The 21,002-nt window shown below is 34.9% G+C and overlaps 4 protein-coding genes across 4 annotated transcripts; 3 read left to right on the top strand and 1 right to left on the bottom strand.

Moving 5' to 3' along the window:
* Positions 1-256: 256 nt before the first annotated feature.
* LOC25493284 (26S proteasome regulatory subunit 8 homolog A) lies at positions 257-5,640 on the top strand. The gene is made up of 10 exons (XM_013601753.3): positions 257-396; positions 539-756; positions 1,814-1,911; positions 2,618-2,842; positions 3,021-3,083; positions 3,180-3,343; positions 3,648-3,804; positions 4,015-4,113; positions 4,221-4,331; positions 5,323-5,640. The coding sequence occupies exons 2-10, from the start codon at positions 561-563 to the stop codon at positions 5,461-5,463; spliced, it is 1,254 nt and encodes a 417-aa protein (XP_013457207.1). The 5' UTR covers positions 257-396; positions 539-560; the 3' UTR covers positions 5,464-5,640.
* A 728-nt stretch (positions 5,641-6,368) lies between these two features.
* LOC25493283 (probable mitochondrial saccharopine dehydrogenase-like oxidoreductase At5g39410) lies at positions 6,369-9,603 on the top strand. Its single transcript, XM_013601752.3, has 2 exons — positions 6,369-7,228; positions 8,600-9,603. Exons 1-2 carry the CDS (start codon positions 6,563-6,565, stop codon positions 9,287-9,289), a joined length of 1,356 nt encoding a protein of 451 aa, XP_013457206.1. The 5' UTR covers positions 6,369-6,562; the 3' UTR covers positions 9,290-9,603.
* Positions 9,604-12,412: 2,809 nt separating this feature from the next.
* On the bottom strand, positions 12,413-15,004 carry LOC25493282 (3-hydroxyacyl-[acyl-carrier-protein] dehydratase FabZ). Its single transcript, XM_013601751.3, has 4 exons — positions 14,606-15,004; positions 14,454-14,514; positions 14,192-14,336; positions 12,413-12,880 (listed from the first exon to the last, which is right to left on the bottom strand). Exons 1-4 carry the CDS (start codon positions 14,799-14,801, stop codon positions 12,623-12,625), a joined length of 660 nt encoding a protein of 219 aa, XP_013457205.1. The 5' UTR covers positions 14,802-15,004; the 3' UTR covers positions 12,413-12,622.
* A 1,104-nt stretch (positions 15,005-16,108) lies between these two features.
* LOC25493281 (ras guanine nucleotide exchange factor G) lies at positions 16,109-17,911 on the top strand. The gene has a single exon (XM_013601750.3). It carries the CDS (start codon positions 16,275-16,277, stop codon positions 17,553-17,555), a length of 1,281 nt encoding a protein of 426 aa, XP_013457204.1. The 5' UTR covers positions 16,109-16,274; the 3' UTR covers positions 17,556-17,911.
* Positions 17,912-21,002: the final 3,091 nt, after the last annotated feature.

The following is a 21,002-nucleotide window of genomic DNA, read 5'->3' as shown; positions in this document are numbered from 1 at the left end:
AACAAAAGTCGTAGGAAAATTTCAAGAGTATAAACAAAAGTAAAAATATTTATAGAGATTAAAAATATATTTAATCTCTATAACAGTAGTAGGAAAAAATAAAAAATATGCTTTTGGTATGACAGTAGTAGGAAAAGAAGTGGGTGGTGCGAATAGTTGCACTCTCACGTAACTTGTTGAATAAGAAATAGCTAAGTCCAATAGAATCAAAGCCCATTGAGTCATATTTAAGAAAGTGAAGGATAATAAAAAAAATAAAAATTACCGACATATAGTATCTCCTTTAACTTGTCGCATACCCCAATTCGATTCTACCAAAATCAAATACCCTCACAACATCTTCAACTTCACCATCGCGTCCGAAGAAGGAGGATTTATCGTACTGAATTTATAAAGGTAGGTTCTTTCTATCCTTACGTTTGTTTTCGAATTTGGGGGTTAATTATATATTTAGGTTATTAGGTTATGTTCTTGAATCTGATTTGTAGAATTAGGGTTTCTGAATTCAGACTTTGAAATTTAAAATTGTATTTTACAGTATAGTTGATCGGATCTGATCTATGGCTGCCGTCGGAGTAGAAGTGAAGCATGCCGAGGGTGCACCGGAGGAGCATTGCTCTGCGAAACCAACCAAACAAGGCGAGGGTCTCCGTCAATACTATACTCAGCACATCCATGAGCTTCAGCTCCTTCAACGTCAAAAGACTCATAATCTTAACCGTCTCGAGGCGCAACGTAACGAGCTCAATTCTAGGGGTTCGTTGTTAACTCTAAACCTAATCCTCTTTTTTACTCTTCAATTTCTATTTATCAATATATTGTTTTGCTTGTTTGTTTTTGTTTCTACTACAATTATTCAATTCAATAGATAATAAGAGGATGTGGTATGTGTGATTGTTTGTCCCGGATTTGGATTCAGTATATTTAAGGTTAGAGGATGGTTGGGTCTGGGTAATATGCAATCTAACAAGGGTGGTTACTAGTTAAAGACAAAATCTTGTAGGAGAAATCAAGAGTGGTTTCCAATGGTGATGGTTACAGTCACAATGAAGAAAAGGGAAATAAAAAAAAGGATAAGTAGGTTTTGTTTGTTTTTGTTATATATGAGATTCGAGATTGTGTTTTTGGAGTCTACAGTTTTACAACTAATATTATCCTTTGAGCAGTGTTTTTCAAAGTGGTAGACACAAAAATGATAAGATATTGACACAACATCAACAGATTACCGATGAATAATGATAATCAAATTAAACTGTTGGATATATTATTCATTTATCCAACAAATAATATATAGGTGTTAGCTGTGGAGCTCCTCCCAGTTTTCAAATTCATATATTCTATTACATCAAGAGAAATGCTAAGGACACTCTCTTTTCAACACTCTATTCAACACTCACTTTTTAATTGGCTTAAACCAATATGTGACCCACCACTTTAAGTGGATCCCATTTTCAAAGTGTGAGACCCACCATGATTTAAGCTAATTAGAAAGTGAGTGTTGGAGAGAGTGTTGAAAAGAGGGTGTCCCTAGCATTCCTCTTACATCAAACTTATTAGGAAGGTTATTTATAAGGGCATTTTCTTTTGCTGTAAAATCAGTTGGCCTATCATTTTCTATATCACTTTACACATACTGATATATTAAAATTCATTGATCCTTAACTGATTTACTATCATTTTTATACACCCTCAAGAATATAATGTATTAAAGTTGTTTTTTTTTCATACATATTCCTAGTCATTGTCAAATTGTTTTGCACCCCCATAAATAACTTTTCTGGATTTGTCCCTGATTCAATTGCAATTTGGACAGTGAGGATGCTTCGGGAAGAACTGCAGCTTCTTCAGGAGCCTGGTTCATATGTTGGTGAAGTCGTTAAAGTGATGGGCAAGAACAAAGTCTTGGTCAAGGTCAGCTCACTTTCCGTTCTGATTCTGTCTTGATCTACCATGATAGATAATCTTGTTTTTTCTTTCGCTCTCTGCACTGTTATATATCAGTCTATCATTATCATCTGCTCAGTGTTAAATAGCAGCTATAGTGGCACTATACCGCTATAGCATAGCAGCATTCGGAGAAACCACTATTGTTCCATAATACACTATTACAAAATGTTGTCAAATAGCCGCTATGGTGGGGCTATAGCACTATTGCGTAGCGGAATTTCAGCAATCAGATATTTTCCGCAATCAAGAATGTTGTTTTAGCTTCAACTCTGGATCATTAATTGTTGTGGTCTTATGAAAACTTTTCATCTACTCTAGCACAATACCATTTGAAAGACACTTATGCATCCTCGGGACCATGGGTTTTACTGTTTCATCCATTTTTGTTGATAAATACTTACGAAAATAGTTGGAATTATACACTGTAGTCTTCCTTAAATGCAATGTGATGATTTATGTCCTAAAATAGTCCTGAATCTTGGATAGCTTATGAGATTTTTATCCTTAAAACTCACTCCAATGGTGACTAATATCCAATCTTCTGTTACCTGTTAGTCATGAACTCATGACTATATCTAATGGCTGACAATATCCATCTGTGCATGAAATTAATAAAACAAGAACAATAACTGCTAGACGAAGTACTGAGTTTTCCATTACTTTTCTTCAGGTCCATCCAGAAGGGAAATATGTTGTTGATATTGATAAAAATATTGACATCACAAAGATTACTCCATCTACTAGAGTTGCTCTTCGCAACGACAGTTATGTGCTTCATTTAGTTCTTCCCAGCAAAGTTGATCCATTGGTTAATCTGATGAAAGTTGAGAAAGTTCCTGATTCTACATATGACATGATTGGTGGTTTAGACCAACAAATCAAAGAAATAAAAGAGGTAAGTTGCATGACTTCTTTTGATATTAGTATTTAAACTTCTAATTTCATTTTCTGTCGAGTCTGAGAAGTATTTATCTATGTTCATTTAAGTTCTGTATGTATATTTTAGTATAGTATTATATATTCGAAAAACCATTGCTGTTTTTTGACCTCATGTATATGATCAAATTTTACAGGTCATTGAGCTTCCAATTAAACATCCTGAGTTGTTCGAAAGTCTTGGAATAGCTCAACCAAAGGTAATATCGCATGAGTTATAGCTGAATTTGTCATTCTCTGTCATCTTACATAGCTGTTATTTTTTATGCTTGCTTACTCTCTTTTATGTATCACAGGGTGTCTTGCTTTATGGGCCACCTGGTACAGGAAAAACATTGTTGGCTAGGGCAGTAGCACATCATACTGATTGTACATTCATCAGGGTGTCTGGTTCTGAACTTGTTCAGAAATACATCGGAGAAGGTTCTAGAATGGTTAGGGAACTTTTTGTTATGGCCAGGTTTGACCTCTTCACTCAACTTACTCCATTCATTATGTGTAGCCTCAACATAAAAGGGAGAAAAATGACGTCTTCTTGACTTCCATGACTTTTATGGTTGAAGATAGATCTGTAGCTACTGAGTTTTTGAATATCAAATTTGAAGTTATATAAAATGTATAATTGTAATGTGGTGTGCATATTCCTTAAAAAAACTGTCTCACAACTTTGATTCATGAGTTTACATGCTTATTTGAAGTACAATGAAATGTGTTCTGAAGACTTGCTTAACCAATATGATATGTAACACTACTCCTTTTCACAGGGAGCATGCCCCATCAATTATCTTCATGGACGAAATTGACAGTATTGGATCTGCTCGTATGGAATCTGGAAGTGGCAATGGTGATAGTGAAGTGCAGCGTACTATGCTGGAACTTCTCAACCAGTTGGATGGATTCGAAGCTTCCAATAAGATCAAGGTTACTTTTTTAATGATGCTACGATAGTGTATTAGAGGGATGCTATGGTAGTGTATTAGATGAAATTCTAAAACTGGCAACATGTGTGCTGCAGTTAATGTAATATAAAGCTGCAACAGATCAACATATACTATCAACTCTATATATTCCTAATTTGAGTTATACGTTTGCAATTTAGAGGGCATACTGATGAGAAAATTGCAATTATAGGTTTTGATGGCCACCAATCGGATTGATATCCTGGATCAAGCACTTCTGAGACCTGGACGGATTGACAGGAAAATTGAATTTCCAAATCCTAATGAAGAGGTTTGTATCTTTGTCTTCATGTTGCCCTTTGATATGATTGTATCGAGAAAGAAGATGCACCTTCAGCTTACATATAACATTACTGAAAACGACTGTATTTTATGCAGTCTCGCCGAGATATCTTGAAAATCCATTCAAGAAGAATGAATTTAATGCGTGGTATTGACTTGAAGAAGATTGCTGAGAAGATGAATGGAGCATCTGGTGCTGAGCTTAAGGTATGTTCTTAATTTGCACTGCATCTTTTTTTCTTCTCCATCTGCTCTATTATCGTCTAAAAAATTGTCCTTGACCTTGTTGAAGCAATTAGTAGTTGAAAAGCTGAATTCATTTGGTTCTTGTAAAGCTTTACTCTATTTGCACTTATTGAGATAGATAACAGGTTCCCGTCATGCAAAACATAATCTTGCACATGTTCACGTTGTTTGATTGGCAAGGTTTCAGAGAAATTTTACAATGCGAAACGAAAGTAAAAGTTTTAACCAACATTAATGTGCTGTTGTTGTCTAAGATATTATCTCAGGTCATGAGGAAAATAAAGTGTTTCGATAGTATGAAATATAAAGCTGGTTGTCATAAATCAGTTCATTTCAGAATGAAGAGAAAATTAAAAACTGCGAGAAGGAAAACTGTTGCCTAGGATTAAACACTCACCACATACTTTTGGCAGAGACAGATTGGTGTGGGGAGGTTCAAGGGGAGGCCTGGGTTTATTGCATAGTTAAACATGGGTGGGTTACTAGTTCCTGTTTGGTATTGCAGGATATATTAACAGTTATAAACACTTCATAGTGGTGAGGGTGACTGGGTCATTTGGCAAACTTTGTCATATTGATCGAAGTTTGGGTTTATTGCATGCTGTTGGTGAATTTGACAATGACAGTGTTGTTGTATGTATGTCTTTTTGACTAGATGCATCTCCTTTTATGAAAAAGTGAGGAGATTTTATTACAATTGATAAGGGAATCCCATTCCACAAACCCTGCTATTCAAATGGAATTGGTGATGTTATGGGAAAATTATGTTGGAATGCTGTAAGAAATAAGTCATAAACCATGATCATAATGGTAAAAGTGAATTGCTATGAATTTAACTTATTCATGCTAACTAGAATGTAGAATGATTTGTTTGTTGATGTTTGTAAGCATAAATCAACACATTATATCAAGTTTGCCCTAGTATGCTCAATTTTATGTGCTTTTTATGTAGGCTGTGTGCACTGAAGCTGGAATGTTTGCTTTGAGAGAGAGGAGGGTACATGTGACACAGGAGGATTTTGAGATGGCTGTGGCCAAGGTGATGAAGAAGGAGACTGAGAAAAACATGTCATTGAGGAAGTTGTGGAAGTGATTTGTATTTTATGTTTCTGGTGCACATTGTCATGTGCAGATTATAAGAGAACACACCTTACTGCACTTTCAGTTTATGGCCACTCTGGTGTTCTTGCGTATTTTGACTAAGTTATTGTGTAGCAAATCATGATCCTTTTGTGTTCAGTTGCATCTTTTATTACTCTTCAGTTTTTGATTTGTATGATTTTAATTGATTAAATTTTTAATGCAAAATTTAGAGTTTACGGAAAAATTGAGTCAGAAAGTAAAGGAAAATAATGATGGAATTTGTCTAAAACAATTTAAGAGGGTCAACTAATTAAGGTTTAAGTTTGCTCTCAATTTTGTGTGGACATACAAGATTTAAGTGTTTACATGTTAGCACAATTGGAATATTTTTGGTGGACTTGAATATAATTTTGCAGTGTACCGAGGTATCTTATACAACTAATTCTCTGTTCATTGTATATCATTAGAAGGGCTTTTGTGAAAATAAATAAGCAATGTGTAAGTTGTTCAATGTTTTCTGCTGTGATGGTGGTTCGAAGGTATATTGCACACTTTTGAATCAAGTTCAAGAGGTTATGTGAATGTGAAATGATTTGTAGTCATTCAATCAAAATCAGGCAGTGTTGGGTTTTTGTTTTATTAAAAAATTGAGCTTAAATCAGGACTGTCCAATGACCACCAATAATCCAAATATTCCAACAACATGAACCAAAATCGAACATATCCTAGAGCCTTTGGTAGTGTAAAAATCTGCAAAGAGGAACAATACAGTGGAAGAAACATACACACTTACACATCGTACTCAATCAATCCATACAAGTAGATGAACGTAGTGAAACGAAAATGCTCAGTGTCCGTCTCAATAGTAGAATGTTGTTTAAACCACTTTTGACAATCTTTTATGTAAAAATCATTAGGATAAGTTGAACAAAAATACTTCTAAATAATAGACATTGCGCTAGGACAATCGCCCTTCGCGTAGTATTTTCATATTAGACCCGACCACCTAAATAGTAGATATTCTCAATACCCATCTGCACTCTTAATTTTTAATTGGTGAATCAGAATTAGAACCGTTTTGTTTAAAGCAAAAAATTTGAACTAAAGTGATGATGGCAACAGCCGTAGGAACAACATTCGACATCATAATCTTAGGAGCATCAGGTTTCACCGGAAAACATGTTCTCAAAGAATCTCTCAAGTTCCTCAACAACAACAACAATCTTAACTCCATAGCCATAGCTGGTCGAAACGCAACAAAACTAACCCAAACCCTTCAATGGGCAGCTCGACCCGACCCACCACCTTCAATCCCCATTCTCATCGCCGACACAACCGACCCACTTTCCCTCCGTTCACTCTGCCTCAAAACCCGTCTCATACTCAACTGCGTCGGTCCCTTTCGCCTTCACGGCGAGCCCGTCGTCGCCGCATGTGTCCAAACGGGTTGTGATTACTTGGATATAACGGGCGAGGCTGAGTTTATGGATCGAGTTGAAATTCGGTATCATGAAACAAGTGTAAAGAATGGTTCTTTGATTGTTTCTGCTTGTGGGTTTGACTCTGTTCCTGCTGAGATGGGTTTGTTGTTTCATTTGAAGCAGTGGGTTGGTGGTTGTTTGCCGAATAAGGTTGAGGGTTTTTTGAGTGTTGAGTCAGAGAAGAGGGTTGTTGGTAATTTTGGTACTTTTGAATCTGCCGTTTTAGCTGTTGCTGATTTGAAGAAGATGAGACAAAGAAGGGATGCACATGCAATCAAAAGACCAAAGCCTGTGGTATGAATTATATATATATCATAATAGTTGTAGTAAACTATGTGTGTTTAGTATTTGACATGTTTTAATGTCCGATACTAATGCTCCTTTAGTATATGATGCCGACACATGTGGTTACATTCAATCTCTTTTATGTCTGACATGTTGTGATGTATAGGTAGTAACTAAGGTTTACTCGATTGAATTTAGTGTAGGGGATTTAATTTGTATATACTCAATCAGTGTAAAACTGTCTTTTATATGTATATCAAATCATATCTCATCGTGTAAATATTTGTAGAGATATAAAGGAGCATAATAAAGTGGCCTTACCTTATGATTTGATTGAATGTATGCACAAACAGTTTTTTACATTGTCAGTGAATAACAATTCATATCTTTAGTGTAATTGTGTCTGTTACACCTGTTTGTTGTTTATTGAGTTTTTCTGTAGTTTATATACTTCATACTTATTACTTATAACATGCATATTAAAGATTGAGCAATTCTTGAATGGGTGATATTGTTTCAGCAATCAAAAGTTATAAAGGATGTATGTAATCTTACCCTTAAAAGTTAGTAATAGGGAAAAAACATCGAAACAGTGGAAGCAAATATAAATTAGATTATCATTTTGACTAGACTTTTTTTTTTTTTTTTGGAATATTACTGCTAGCTTTGTCGGTTGAAATGATTAATTGACAATTATTTTGACTAAATCGTTGATTGGTCTTCATATGTAACAAGCTTGGTGTTCATATAAAGTAACGAAGGGATTGTTACAAATGTAGCCATCATCACACCCTAAGAATGATTTGCAAGTATAAACTTCATATGTAGTCTTCATATAATCTTGAAAGGGATTGTTACAAATGTAGCCATCATCACACCCTAAGAATGATTCGCAAGTATAAACTTCATATGTGAGGTGAAGATGACTGACGGTGTGACACCATTGAGTATTCTTCATTCTTGACACTATACTACAATCTCTTCAGCTGAGCATGTTGTTTATTTAAGGTCATTTTGAATGTTACAATATTGACTCCACTATTAATTGTCATGGTGGATCTTTCATCTTTAATATTTTCTACTCCATTATCGTCAAATAGTGGTTATAGTGTTGCTATTGCATTGAGTAATTTTAATAAATCGTTATTGTTCCGCGATATGCTATTTAGTACTAAGTGTTGTCAAATAGCGCCTATGGCGCGGCGATAGCATTAGCGGAATTTGAACAAACCACAACTTTCTGTGATTGACAACATTGTTTTACTCAAACTAATGTAATCTTGTGTCGTTGACTTCGTATTACTTTTTAATTTCTTCCTTTTAATATATTTCATATACTCTGTAAATTTCCCAATTTTAACGAATCATGCATGTTTGTAGATTCCAGGTCCCCTTCCTAAAGGAGAAATAATAGAACGCCAGAAGAAAATTGGTCTTTGGGGAATAACACTACCTTCAGCAGATGCAACCGTTGTTGGAAAAACATTTTCGGTTCTAACAGAAAACCCTGAAGGTCTCCCAGGATTGAATGAGAGTCCCAAGACTGTTGAGAAGAGGAAAGTCTTTTGGTCATCTGTGAGGCCGGTACATTTTGGTGTGAAGATAGGCTCAAAATCTCTGTTAGGAATTTTCGCATACATCACTTTTGGAATAATCCTAGGTCTTTTTGGAAGTATCAGTCTTGGAAGATGGCTTCTTTTGAAATATCCTTCAATTTTTAGCCTAGGTGGTTTTAGCAAGCAGGGTCCTTCTGAAGAAGAAGTGAAAAGTGCTTCATTTAAGATGTGGTTTGTTGGACATGGTTTTAGCAGTGAGAGTCTTGCTGCAAAAGCAGACTCAAAACCTGACATGGAAGTTATAACAAGAATAACCGGACCCGAAATGGGTTATGTAACCACGCCAATAATTCTAATTCAGTGTGCTCTTATACTTCTTAGCCAAAGAAATAATCTACCAAAGGGAGGAGTTTACACTCCAGGCATTGTATTTGGTTCAACCGATCTTCAAGAAAGACTTCAACAAAATGGAATATCTTTTGATGTCATCTCGAAAAGCAAGCTATCTTCTTGACTTGTGCAGCTCATTACTGGTTGGAAGATAATAAAAATGAACTGGTGTCTTTTGAGAACACTGATTTGTAATCAAGCAAGGAGAGATGCTATTTTTTGTTTACGTTTTGTAAGGAAATACTGTAGTTGTAACATTATTTGTTATGCTTGAACTTGTATCGGTTTATATGACATCGCAGTGAGTGATTTGTAACCAGCAGCAAGACTGTTACCAGTGGAAGTTAGCAGAGAAATAACAGTAATATCTAAATTGGTCGTTGAAATTGTAGGATCATATATATCTATCCAATCTCTCACATTACTGAGATTCCAAAATGATATCTAAATTTGCAAAATTTTAATCAAATTCGCCACTCCTTTGATGTTTGTACGGATTAGAATGATATGAAGTTGGTAATATTAAGCATTAATTTAAAACTAAATGAAAAAAAAATTATGAATATATTTGATAACAGATATCCAAACAAGGAGACTTGATTAACATTTTACAATTCTAATCATTTTAGAATAGTGTCAATGTGGGGACTAGGTTGATACAACCCTACAATTTCAATGACTAATTTTTGTATTTCCCCAAAAGAAATAATTGTGGCATAATTTACTTGGATGTGGGGAATTAATTCAAGAGAAAAGTCCAACTTTTTGCTGTAGTACATTGACACAAGAGAATGTATTTTATGTGTCTTCGTGACCTTACCTCAATTGATAAGGATAATGCATGTATATGCAAGGTCATGGGCAGTGACGGGGCCATGAAATTTATGGAGTTCGGGCAAAAAATTTATCGCAAATTCACATATGACATAATATATAAACAATCATAAATTAAAATATTTTAATTTTAATTTTAATTTTTTTCCTAAAAAAAAAATCGAAATAAAAGAGGTTTATCATTTTGTCAACAAAAATACAATTTAAATTAGGATTATTAATTGAAATTGATCATGTAATATACATGAAGTCTGAAAATTAACCTTGTAATTAAATAACATGTATTCTAGTTATGTAATTCGAGATTTATTTGGCTGTGGTTTTTAATGCTTCAATGAAAATACCTTTATGTTTAGTAACATATTTCTTGGAAAACTATAGAAGAAAACCTTCAATTCTTATCTTAGGTGGGATTTGTTGTGTGATGTGTTGTTGTTGAGAATAGAGCACCAGCAGCTAAAGTGGTGTTAGCAATGGTTGCATTTTTCGGCGTTTATACGGCTTATAATGTGTTTATATATACATTATAGAGTTGTTTCCGACATCTGTGAGGAACACAACAACTTCATTGGTGAGACAAGCAATTGTGTTCCGTTGCATATTCTGTCCCTTTTTGACATGGGAGGAAAAATAATATTTTCTCTTATGGTGTGTTTGGAGTTGTTATCATGTTGTCCAATGAATTCTGCTCATTATCCAAATAATTTCGCTCATTCCTAAAGTAAAAGATCTTTTTACCCTTACGCAACTTAACTTGCGCTAGTGTAAAATGGTACGTGATTTAAGACAGGTAGCATGACTTAAGTCATACTAATGCAAAATGAAACGCAACTTAAGTCATGCTGCGTAAAAAATCACATTGAATCCCAACGTGAGTTAACTCACATTGATTTCTTTTATATATTACTATATATTTATCATTCTTATATTAATCACTGAAGCTATTTCTAGTTGCATCGGATGCACTCACAACACTGGTTCTTCTTTGTTTTCTCACTTATGTCTTTGTTTTTTCTTCTTTTCTAGTTGCATCGGATGCACTCACAACAGGTGCAGGTTCACTTACTTTCAGCTTCATGAGGAGAAACATCATCCACCCAAAATAATTAAAACCATCTAAATGGTTCTAAAAGAATAAGCATAAATATTACGAATTTAATCGACAGCGATTATTTAAGTTATATTTTATTTGTATGCATGCTGAAAAAGCATTTGTACTAATGCCATTGCTATAGCATTGTATGCTACTATATTTCTGTTGCCCACCACTAGCCATGAAAACCAACATGAGTTAACTCACGTTGAGATTTCAATGTCATTTTTGCATAATTATAACTAGCGTGTGTTAACTCACGCAGCGTGACTTAAGTCATGTAGCGCAAGTTAACTCACGTAGGGGTAATATGGACATTTACTTTGGAAACGAGCAAAACCGTTTGGGTAATGAGCAGAATTCTTGTCCAATTTCACATTGCTGTGTTTGCCAGAGACTGAATTCTTTGTGGTACAATGGATCAGCAAGAGAAGAAAGAAATAGCTCTATGTGATACCATGAATCAAGAAAAAACATAAAATGTTTTCTTGTAAGAGGCAGTTCATTTTCATTCAAACCAATTAGTTCAAGGTTGTAGTTATTTTTTTTCTTGGTTAAATTTAGTGTTCAATCAATGTACTTTTTTCTTGTCAAGTATGGTTAATAATGATACATTTTATGTTCTATGTTGTGCATTCCATTTATGTTGAACATATTTTTTAGCAAGGCCGGTCTTGAGAGATACTACAATAATATGATTAGATCATCATCCATATCTTTCAATATATTGAATTATACTAGATTCCCTTTTGATCAAAACAGTCGTGAACAATTATAACATGTTTGGATATAGGTCTGTTTAGATAAACTGCTTATTTTACAACTTACAAAATAAGTGTTTATGGAGAAACTATTCATGTAAACAAGTTAAAATAAGTCAAACTATTTTCCTACCATCTATAAAGCTATTTTCGTAAGATATTATGAAGAGTTTATGGAAATGAGCTGAAAACAACTTATGAGTATGTTATAAGTTATTTTCATAAGTTCTCTCAAACAATGTCACGAGAGTTTATGCTAGCAGATAAACTCAAATAAGTCAATCCAAACAAGCCTTTAGTAGAAAACTAATAAAGTTATCGTACAAGATTTACATAAGTGAAGAAACATGACAAAATCAAGGGTGTGAAATTCTGCTATATGTCATTAGAAGTGATTTTTTTTTTAGAATAGATAGATTCACGTTTCATCAAATTATATAACTGAGAAACCCTCTTGTAAGGCTTTCCGTTGGAGTTCCATTAAAAACAATGTCTCAACTTTGCCTTGAAATTCATTTGAAAAAGGAAGCAAGGAAAAAGTCACTTTTGTAAATCAAGCTTAGCAGAATGAACTTTATTCAAACTTAAATTTGTAAGCTTTTAATCCACACAATGCACATAGTTATCTTAACTTGATTAAAGTTTTGGGTTTCCAACTCAATAACATACCAAATAAAAAAAATCTGGAGTTAAACAACTAAAAGAACGCTCGAAGCACAAAAGAAATGCAGCAAAATCAACTCTCGCTTTGGTGGAATGATTGCTCTAATTATTCGCTCGCAGATCCGGTGGCCATCAAAAACTCACCCTCACAAACAACCTCTCCGCCAACAAATGCCTTCCCTTCCATCTTTGCTATTCCAAATCGCTTTTGCAGTTTGATAAGTGTCATTCTCATAACTAGGGTGTCTCCAGCAATCACTGGCTTCCTAAATCGTACTTTGTCTATCCCAGCAAAGAAGAAATTCTCGCGAGAACCTCCTACTTCAGGTTGTAACATAACCAAGCCACCTACCTGTGCCAATGCCTGCATAAAACACCTCACATTCATCAGCACTAATAAACAAGAAGCACCAGAAAGAATCTTATTTCATGCCTATGAAACACAAACGACAAATGAAACATGAAGGAAACTTGACAGATCAAGCAACAACCTTACTAACACATATTTTCTATTCACTCAGTTGAGATCATATGAACATTAAATTTTTCACAATTGCGCATTTATCTTCATATATAAATTTTACAGCAGAGTGGCAGGGGCCAAGACACATCATTCCAATAGTGTAATTGTGTAAATAAGTGTGGAAATGCTCATGATCAATAATCTTTTACGTTCTATTTCCACCGTCAAGCTGGTGCTGGTCTGTCATTGTACTTCTTCACAAGTCTAAAATTGTCAAAGAAGAATCTGTGTTGCAAAATGTGATTTTCATTTTTTTGTTGAATAATATGCAAGCAAGGATGAGGGTCTACAACAAGATAGGACTCAGGAATTTGTGAATATGACAAACTTGAAATTGTATAAACTCCAACATTGGAAATGCAACAGAGGAGGCGTGTCATGTTTAATAGGTGAATGGGAGCAACACATGAAGGGATGAACGAAAAAAAAAACTACTATCCCTATAATTGTAGGATGTAGCAGTAAAACCAATTTATCTTCAAAAGCTTCAATGATGCATACAAAACTACAAAGGTTGGGTAGAATAGAAACATCTCTTAAAGATGTCCCTGAATATTTTTTTTTTTGGTCAAGTAGCCTAGTGGCTAGAGAAATTCACCTTAAAGGTGAATAAGTGGGGTGCCCGGGGTTTGAACCCCGGCCCCTGCATACAAATGCATTATCCCTTACCAAATGAGCTAAGCTCATGGGGACGATGTCCCTGAATATTTAATAGACAGATATAGAGAATATGTTTTTCAAATTACAAATCTCACCAACTGCTGATAAATTCATAACTATCTCTTACCCACTTGTTGGACCACCATTATTCACAAATCACTTGCAAAGCTATATCTCTAAAATACAAGTAATCACACCGTCGGCATTTCAATAATAGCTAATATCTTTCTACAATCTAGATTATTAACACATAATGAGTTCTTAGAGTTTCAAATAAATACATTAGAGCTTCATCATCTCATTTATCCAAGTATACAACTAAATGAAAGTACCTTGTAATAGGCCGATATTCCAAATTCAAATGGTATATATTTGAGTTAATCAATCACACAACTTGCGTAGCACATAAGGCATAACATTGAATACTTCAAACTCATGTATCAACAAACAAACAGCTATAACAGACAAACTATAAAAGGGTGGCCTGATTACCTCAACCATTAGAACACCAGGCATGATAGGTCTTTCTGGAAAATGTCCAGGAAAGAAGTTATCATTTATTGTTACATTCTTTATAGCCACTGCAGAAACTCCAGGATTGTATTCAATCACTCTATCCACTAGAAGAAATGGAAACCTAAACAAAACCCCACCAAAACAACAATCAAAATAAATACCAAAAAAATGAAGAAAAATAAAACATTAAATGGACGCAACCAGTGAAAAACAGCTTAAAAAACCAAACTTTTTTTACCTGTGAGGAAGAATATCACGAATCTGATTGATATCCAATATGGTTGGAAATGCAGGAAACCCTGAAACAAAGTAACAATCATAAAACCATTAAAATGAGAAATTGAAGGTATGGAGAACGTGAAATGATAAAAGGGGGACAAAAAAGCGTACTTAATTCAATTGGGGTGTTTTCTTTTGGAGCATTAGTGGATTCTGAAGAACAAGAGATTGTAAATCTTCTTGTGGCATGAGTGTTCTTTAGCTGGGTAGGTAGATGCAGAGATCTGAGAGATGAGAATTTGGGGGAATGAGAATGGGGAGTGGATAAAGTGGGTGAGATTGTGTTGGAGAAAGTAGAGGATGCCATTGTTGAGGTTTAGTGAGCTTGTTTGTGATGAACTGTGTTAAATGCAGTTTGTGCGAGTGGTGTGGGGGTGTAACTTGAAATTAGGGGGGTTAATCTAGAGAAATCTATAACAGAGGCGGAAGTAACAAGGATGTAAGTGCAACTAACGATTGTACTTTACTTTGTGTCGGGACGGAGTCTCCAACGTAGTACTAGTTCGTTTCGTTCAACTACAAAAATAAATAAGCTCCGCCACTCTTCCCATGTAAATTTTTGTAGGTCAAAATTTTAAGTATAGTAAAAAAAAACATTTTAATATTGAATGTATGTGTAAAATATAAAGGTTTTTTTTTTTTTGTTAAAGTCTAACCCATCCAAACAAAAAAGAAAAAAAACAAATACAAATAAAACATATAAATCAATCTTTGAAGTTTTTTACATACAATGAAGAAGAAGAAAAAAAAAGAAACTAAGCATAGTGTAATACTCCCTAAACATTAAAATTAAAGTATAACTTCCAGCATTACATGGAGTATAAAGGATAGTTTTAGAGAAACTATTATCATGACCTAGGTATGTAAATTTGAGGTTATTTGCTCTTTAATCTTGGATGCTTTTAAACCCCAATCATGTAAATGAATGCTAAATTTTGTGGACATGCACAAATTGAGAGCTCTGGTCTTACTTCTAGTTCCTCTTTTTTTTGTTCGACGATTCGGCGGACGAATCTACGACGTTGATCTTATATTTTCCGTTTTATTTTTTCTAAAAGAAAAACCAAGCGTCGACTTAACATAGTTAACAGAAACTACATACTTGCAACTTTTTACCAATTTGGATCGAGTCACGTCAGTTTTTATTGATTTCATAGCATGGTGCCCGATTTGGTGGCTCAAACTAGTCATATCTCCAAATCACGGTTAATCCGATCCAATTGATTGATCCAAGTCGGTTTCTGATACACGTGATGGTTGAGAGAGTGAATGCCATTAATATTTCTTATCAAGTCATTGATGGAGTGTGGGGAAAAATCTGATAGGTAGGTCCATTATAAATTTTTATTTGCGCTTGCACTTAATAATATTAATAACTTATAGGGCTAGAAAAATCTTTCAAAGAAAGTTGGCGACGATTTAGAGATAAAATGAGGAGCAATCCTAAATATAAACATTACTATCAATCATAATATATAAAATTATAAAATATTGACCAGAAGACTAGTATTTGGTAAGAGTGAACGTGCATGATGCTTAACCAACAACAACAACACTCAAGATATCACTTAACTGTAATTTTGTCAAGTAAACAAAATATGAGGAAGACTAACAGTGTGATTAACAAAAACGGTGAAATTAGCCTAGTGTGAGTTGTACAGTTAGAATATATAGAGTGACAGTTTTGAGTTTGGACCAGTAGAATATTGAATTGAATTGAATACTAGTAGCAGTAGGTATCTCTATCGAAGGAGAGGAGAAATTGATTGATCAGAACAAAATGGAGTTTCATCATCACCACCGTAACAACAACAACAACAATTCATCATCACCACAATGTTCCTCCAACTCCAACTCATCCTCCTCCTCCGTAACCACCACCACCGCCACCAACAACAACCCTAACAGAATCACCAACACCAACGATCCAATGCACTCTTGGTGGGAATCAGTTTCCAAAGCCCGTTCCCGAATCCACTCCCTCTCTTCAATCCTCCCTACCCACACCTCCACTCTCTCTCCTCTCGCCGACTCCGAACGCCCCGCTCTCTCTCTACTCTCCTCTCCCACCGCTTACTCCGCTCTCTCCTCCTCCCTCTCCGGTTCCCACTCCGATCCTCTCTGTCACTGGCTTTACGACACTTTCCTCTCCTCCGATCCTCACCTCCGTCTCGTTGTCCTCTCCTTCATCCCTCTTCTCTCTGGTCTCTATCTCTCCCGTCTCCACTCCTCCGATCCACCTTCCCTCGCCGGTTTCGAAGCTGTTCTCTTAGCCCTCTACGCCTCTGAAACAAAATCGCGTGCTGGTAAACCTCTTCTTGTTACTATCCCTGATCTATCAATTCCCTCAATTTACCATTCACCCCTCCGTAAATCTTCTTCTCAAAACCCTAACCCCTCTGTTGGTGTAATTTCACCTCCTCTTGAACCTCACCTTGCTGTTAAATCCACTAAACGTGCCTCCATCGTCGGTGTCGCTCTTCATTCTTACTTCTCTCAGATCTCACATATGCCTTCCTGGTCAAAGCTTGAATTTTCCAGATTTGCTGCCGGTTGGGCCGGTCAGGATTGCCCCTGCCGGAGAGAATTCGATCAAATCGAAAACCTCAATAATACTCTAGCTTTAAGTAATGGTAATGGTAATGGTTATAGCAATGGTGATGGTGAAAGTGAAGTTGAGATCGAGGAGGTTGCAGAAAACATGAGGAATTTGGAGATTCATCATGATCCTGAATGTGAAGAATCTCCAAAGGGAATTGCTAAAGGGGATAGAATCCCTTTACCTTGGGAGATACTTCAACCTACATTGAGAATTCTAGGACATTGTTTGATGGGTCCATTGATATCTCAAGAGGTGAAAGATGCTGCTTCTTTTGCGGTTAGGTGTTTGTATGCTAGAGCTTCTCATGATTTGGTGCCTCAAGCAATACTTGCTACAAGGAGTCTCATTCAGCTTGATAACAGGACTAGGGATGCTATTACTTCAGCTTCTGCTGTTGCTTCAAATGTCAACACACCTACCAAGGCCAAGAAACCTGAAATACTTCTCGTTTCCAAGTGATTGTTATAAGATAAGATAACCCTTGCTGTATCTCTGTATAGTATATGGGTAGTAGCATTTCAATATCTATTCTAGCTTTAAAGTTTATACTCTAGCTGTAAGCATAGTTCCTGTTTGAATTATAGATTCTTTATAGCTGTGGGTTGTTGCCCCTTAGTTATGTTGTTTTCAGGTTTATGTATATTTTTTTTCCTGCTGATTAGTTGTCTGTTTTAACTTTGTTTCTCGGTAAAATTATCATGTGTGGTGTGAATCATTGTGCTATTGTTTGATTGTAATGAAAGTGAATTTGCTATTGATGTGTGGTGTGAATCATTGTTGTACTTTAGCTGTAAAGATTGAGGTGTTCTTTGTGAGTTATAATTTGCTTGCTGGTTGTTTTGCCGGCGCGATTGGTTTCTCTACGTTATAGCTTTCAGCTTCTGTTGTTTGGTTTTCTCACATTTGTAATATTTTCGTGATTCAAATGTTATTTTTGTGAATGCATTTATATTATTGCAACCATGTTGTGATAATATTACCCGCAAAATTCATATCTTGTGTTATCTATGTGATTTTCTTTTTGCCTCTGGTTGGGACCTTGACATCATAAGGGACAACCCTACCTTATCCTTGACTGTGCTAATACTATTATTTTCTTTCTATTCATGATGTCTGTTTATGGATTGACATATTTTGTATTTTGGAACATTTAAAAATATGAGGATGGTTTATTTCAGTTTCAATTTAAAGTCCTGCTGCTAATGAACGAAAATACTGCATACTTTTGGATCTTTATTTATGACAATGCCAAATTAATGCTTTGATTGTTTTACCGTATGCTTGACTGAAGCATCAAATTTTTGCTTTGGTAAAATTTGTCCCAGAACATGTTCTACTCGGCTTTGTGTCGGTCGGTTAGAATCTTTACCAAACACATTATAAGTGATGACATTGGTTGACTACTTAATTTAATGCTGATTTTTGTTAATCAATTTATTCTCGCAAGTTATTTTCTCATAATTTTGATTTTGAATCTCTGTTGGTGATGATGATGGTGAGAAGTGGTGACAAGAGAGCCACGTTATCATAGTTTCATATGATTGCGCCATTTCTCCTATTTTTGTTGATACCATGAAATGTTAAAGGTTTTATCAAAGATGTTTATAACTAGAACATTGGATGATGGGATTTGGTCATGTTATTGCATGAACTTGAATTTCAAATTGGAAGCTTTACATTTTGATGTATGAAATGGTTATGTGCAACAACAATAGTACACTAGGGTAGCATCTCTATCACCCCAATGTGTATCTGTCTTTAGTCTGTTTAGTGGTGTTAAGATACGGAAAATGCAATGTCATATTTACTCTTGTATAGTATGTCCCTCTGTTTGATGTAAAACTACGACATAGTTGGCTGGTCTGTGTTCAGCTGTTGAACATGAGCTGTCTGTTTGCAAAGAAGGGTTTATCTAATGTTTGTTGGTGGCTGAAGCTTGGTGCTCAATGGTTACAAATTACAATGAAGCTATTGACCTTGGTTATTTGTGTGCATTCTATGTCATTAGAAACAATGATGGGAAGGGAATTAGAAACAGATATTAGACACCTAAGGTGTCTCTGTGTGTTCAGCAGTTGAAATTTTAAAGATCGACGATTTGTACTGAAGATCAATTACGGGCTGTGGAACATCATAAAGCATGATTCACACATCGCTTATCTGTAAAACTGCATGCATTTTTCCCTTACATGATTTCGGACTGCATGACGTATTCATCCTGCTAGTTGGCTAAAGCTTCATGATCATAAGCCACATTCTGCTCGAGATGTGTATTGCCTCATGGCCCATGTACATCATCTTTGGCCCATTATTCCTTTTCTAGGTCTGTTATCGCTGTCCTCATAACGACATCATATGACAAACCATTGAAACATTTTGAGATAGTTTCATCCATGAACGTTATGGTAACAAGCACGAACCAAGTAATCGAGGATAACTACCCGGGAACAGCTAAAGGTGGTTACAAGCCTGGCATAAAAGAGGAAGGGGACAAGAGAATATGTAGATAACTCATTGTCAAGAAATCAAACGCCTAATCTTGAGGGTAACACATCATCGGCGGAGGTCATTAATATTCCATCCGGGAACAGCTTTGATAGAAGACAACAACAACAACAACAAGATCTTTTCCACTAGATGGAGTTGTGTACGTGGATCAAATGATGCCATTGAGTTCTATAACCAGTGGTATGAAATGCCGCTTTGATTTAAATCCTTTTAAATTGGGCTATACTCTGTCTCAAGTGCTCTTGTAATAACTGGGATTTGGCCACATATCCAACCCTACCTAGTGGGGAAATACTTTGGTTGTTGTTATCTCCAGAGAACTTGGAAGAGAAACCAAATCATGCTGCAGTGTAGCTACCATTAATGAAACCAACCGTGTTACATTTTCTTATGCAGCAATGTAGCTACCGGTAAACTAGCATAGCAGTGTACCACCTAACAACATGTTTCACCCCAACCATCACTATCGTAAACGGCCGGCTGCCTCATAATATTACATGTCAAATTCAGGTTCTTTAATTGAGAAACCTCATTTATAAATCATATGAAATAATTCATCAATTTAGTTCTAAAGTATATAAAAATCCATCAATTTAGTCTTTTGACAGATTTTATATAGTTTAGAACTACTTGGTCTACTTATGTAGTTTAGATTTAGATACTAAATTGAAGGCTCGTGTACTTGGAAATTTGATTGGCTTTTTATTAATCAGACATTCAAATTGAGAAACCTCGTTTATAAACTAAACGATTAATAGAAGATACATTCAAGAACTCTACTAACTAATGAAATATAGGTGCCATTCAAGAACTCTACTAACTAATGAAATATAGGTGTCATTTCACATGGGAAAGGTTAATACTTTTCCACCATGGGAAAGTTGGATTCAATGATTAGATTAAGTAAAGAACATATTCTTAACATGCTCTCTCAACACTAGATTTTTCTTCACACTATCTTCCAACAATTTAAAAATTTTGAAAATTAATTTTCAGAAATTAAAAAAATATTAAAAAATTCAGATTTTTTTTTTAAATTCAGTAATTCATTTATTGAATGTTAGAATTTATTTTTTTGAAAAAATGAAAAAAATTGTTCAGAATTTTATTTTCTTAGAAAAATAAAAAACTTTAATTTCAAAATATTTTTTTTAGGATTTTTATTTTATTTTTCAGAATATCTTATTTTATTATGAAATTAAAAAAATATATTCTTTTTAGAAAAATAAAAACTTATCATAGTTTCCAAAATTTTAATTTTATTGAAATAATTTTTTTTTTTCAAAAAAAAAAAATTCTAACATTCAATAAATGAATTACAGAATTTAAAAAAAAAATATTATCTGAATTTTTAAATTATTGAAAGATAGTGTGAAGAAAAATCTAGTGTTGAGAGAG

The sequence above is a fragment of the Medicago truncatula genome, chromosome 4 (genome assembly GCF_003473485.1).
Source record: "Medicago truncatula cultivar Jemalong A17 chromosome 4, MtrunA17r5.0-ANR, whole genome shotgun sequence".
NCBI classification, from domain to species: domain Eukaryota; kingdom Viridiplantae; phylum Streptophyta; class Magnoliopsida; order Fabales; family Fabaceae; genus Medicago; species Medicago truncatula.
The sequence above is the reverse complement of the archived record's forward strand: the minus strand, read 5'-3'. Positions and strand labels throughout refer to the sequence as shown.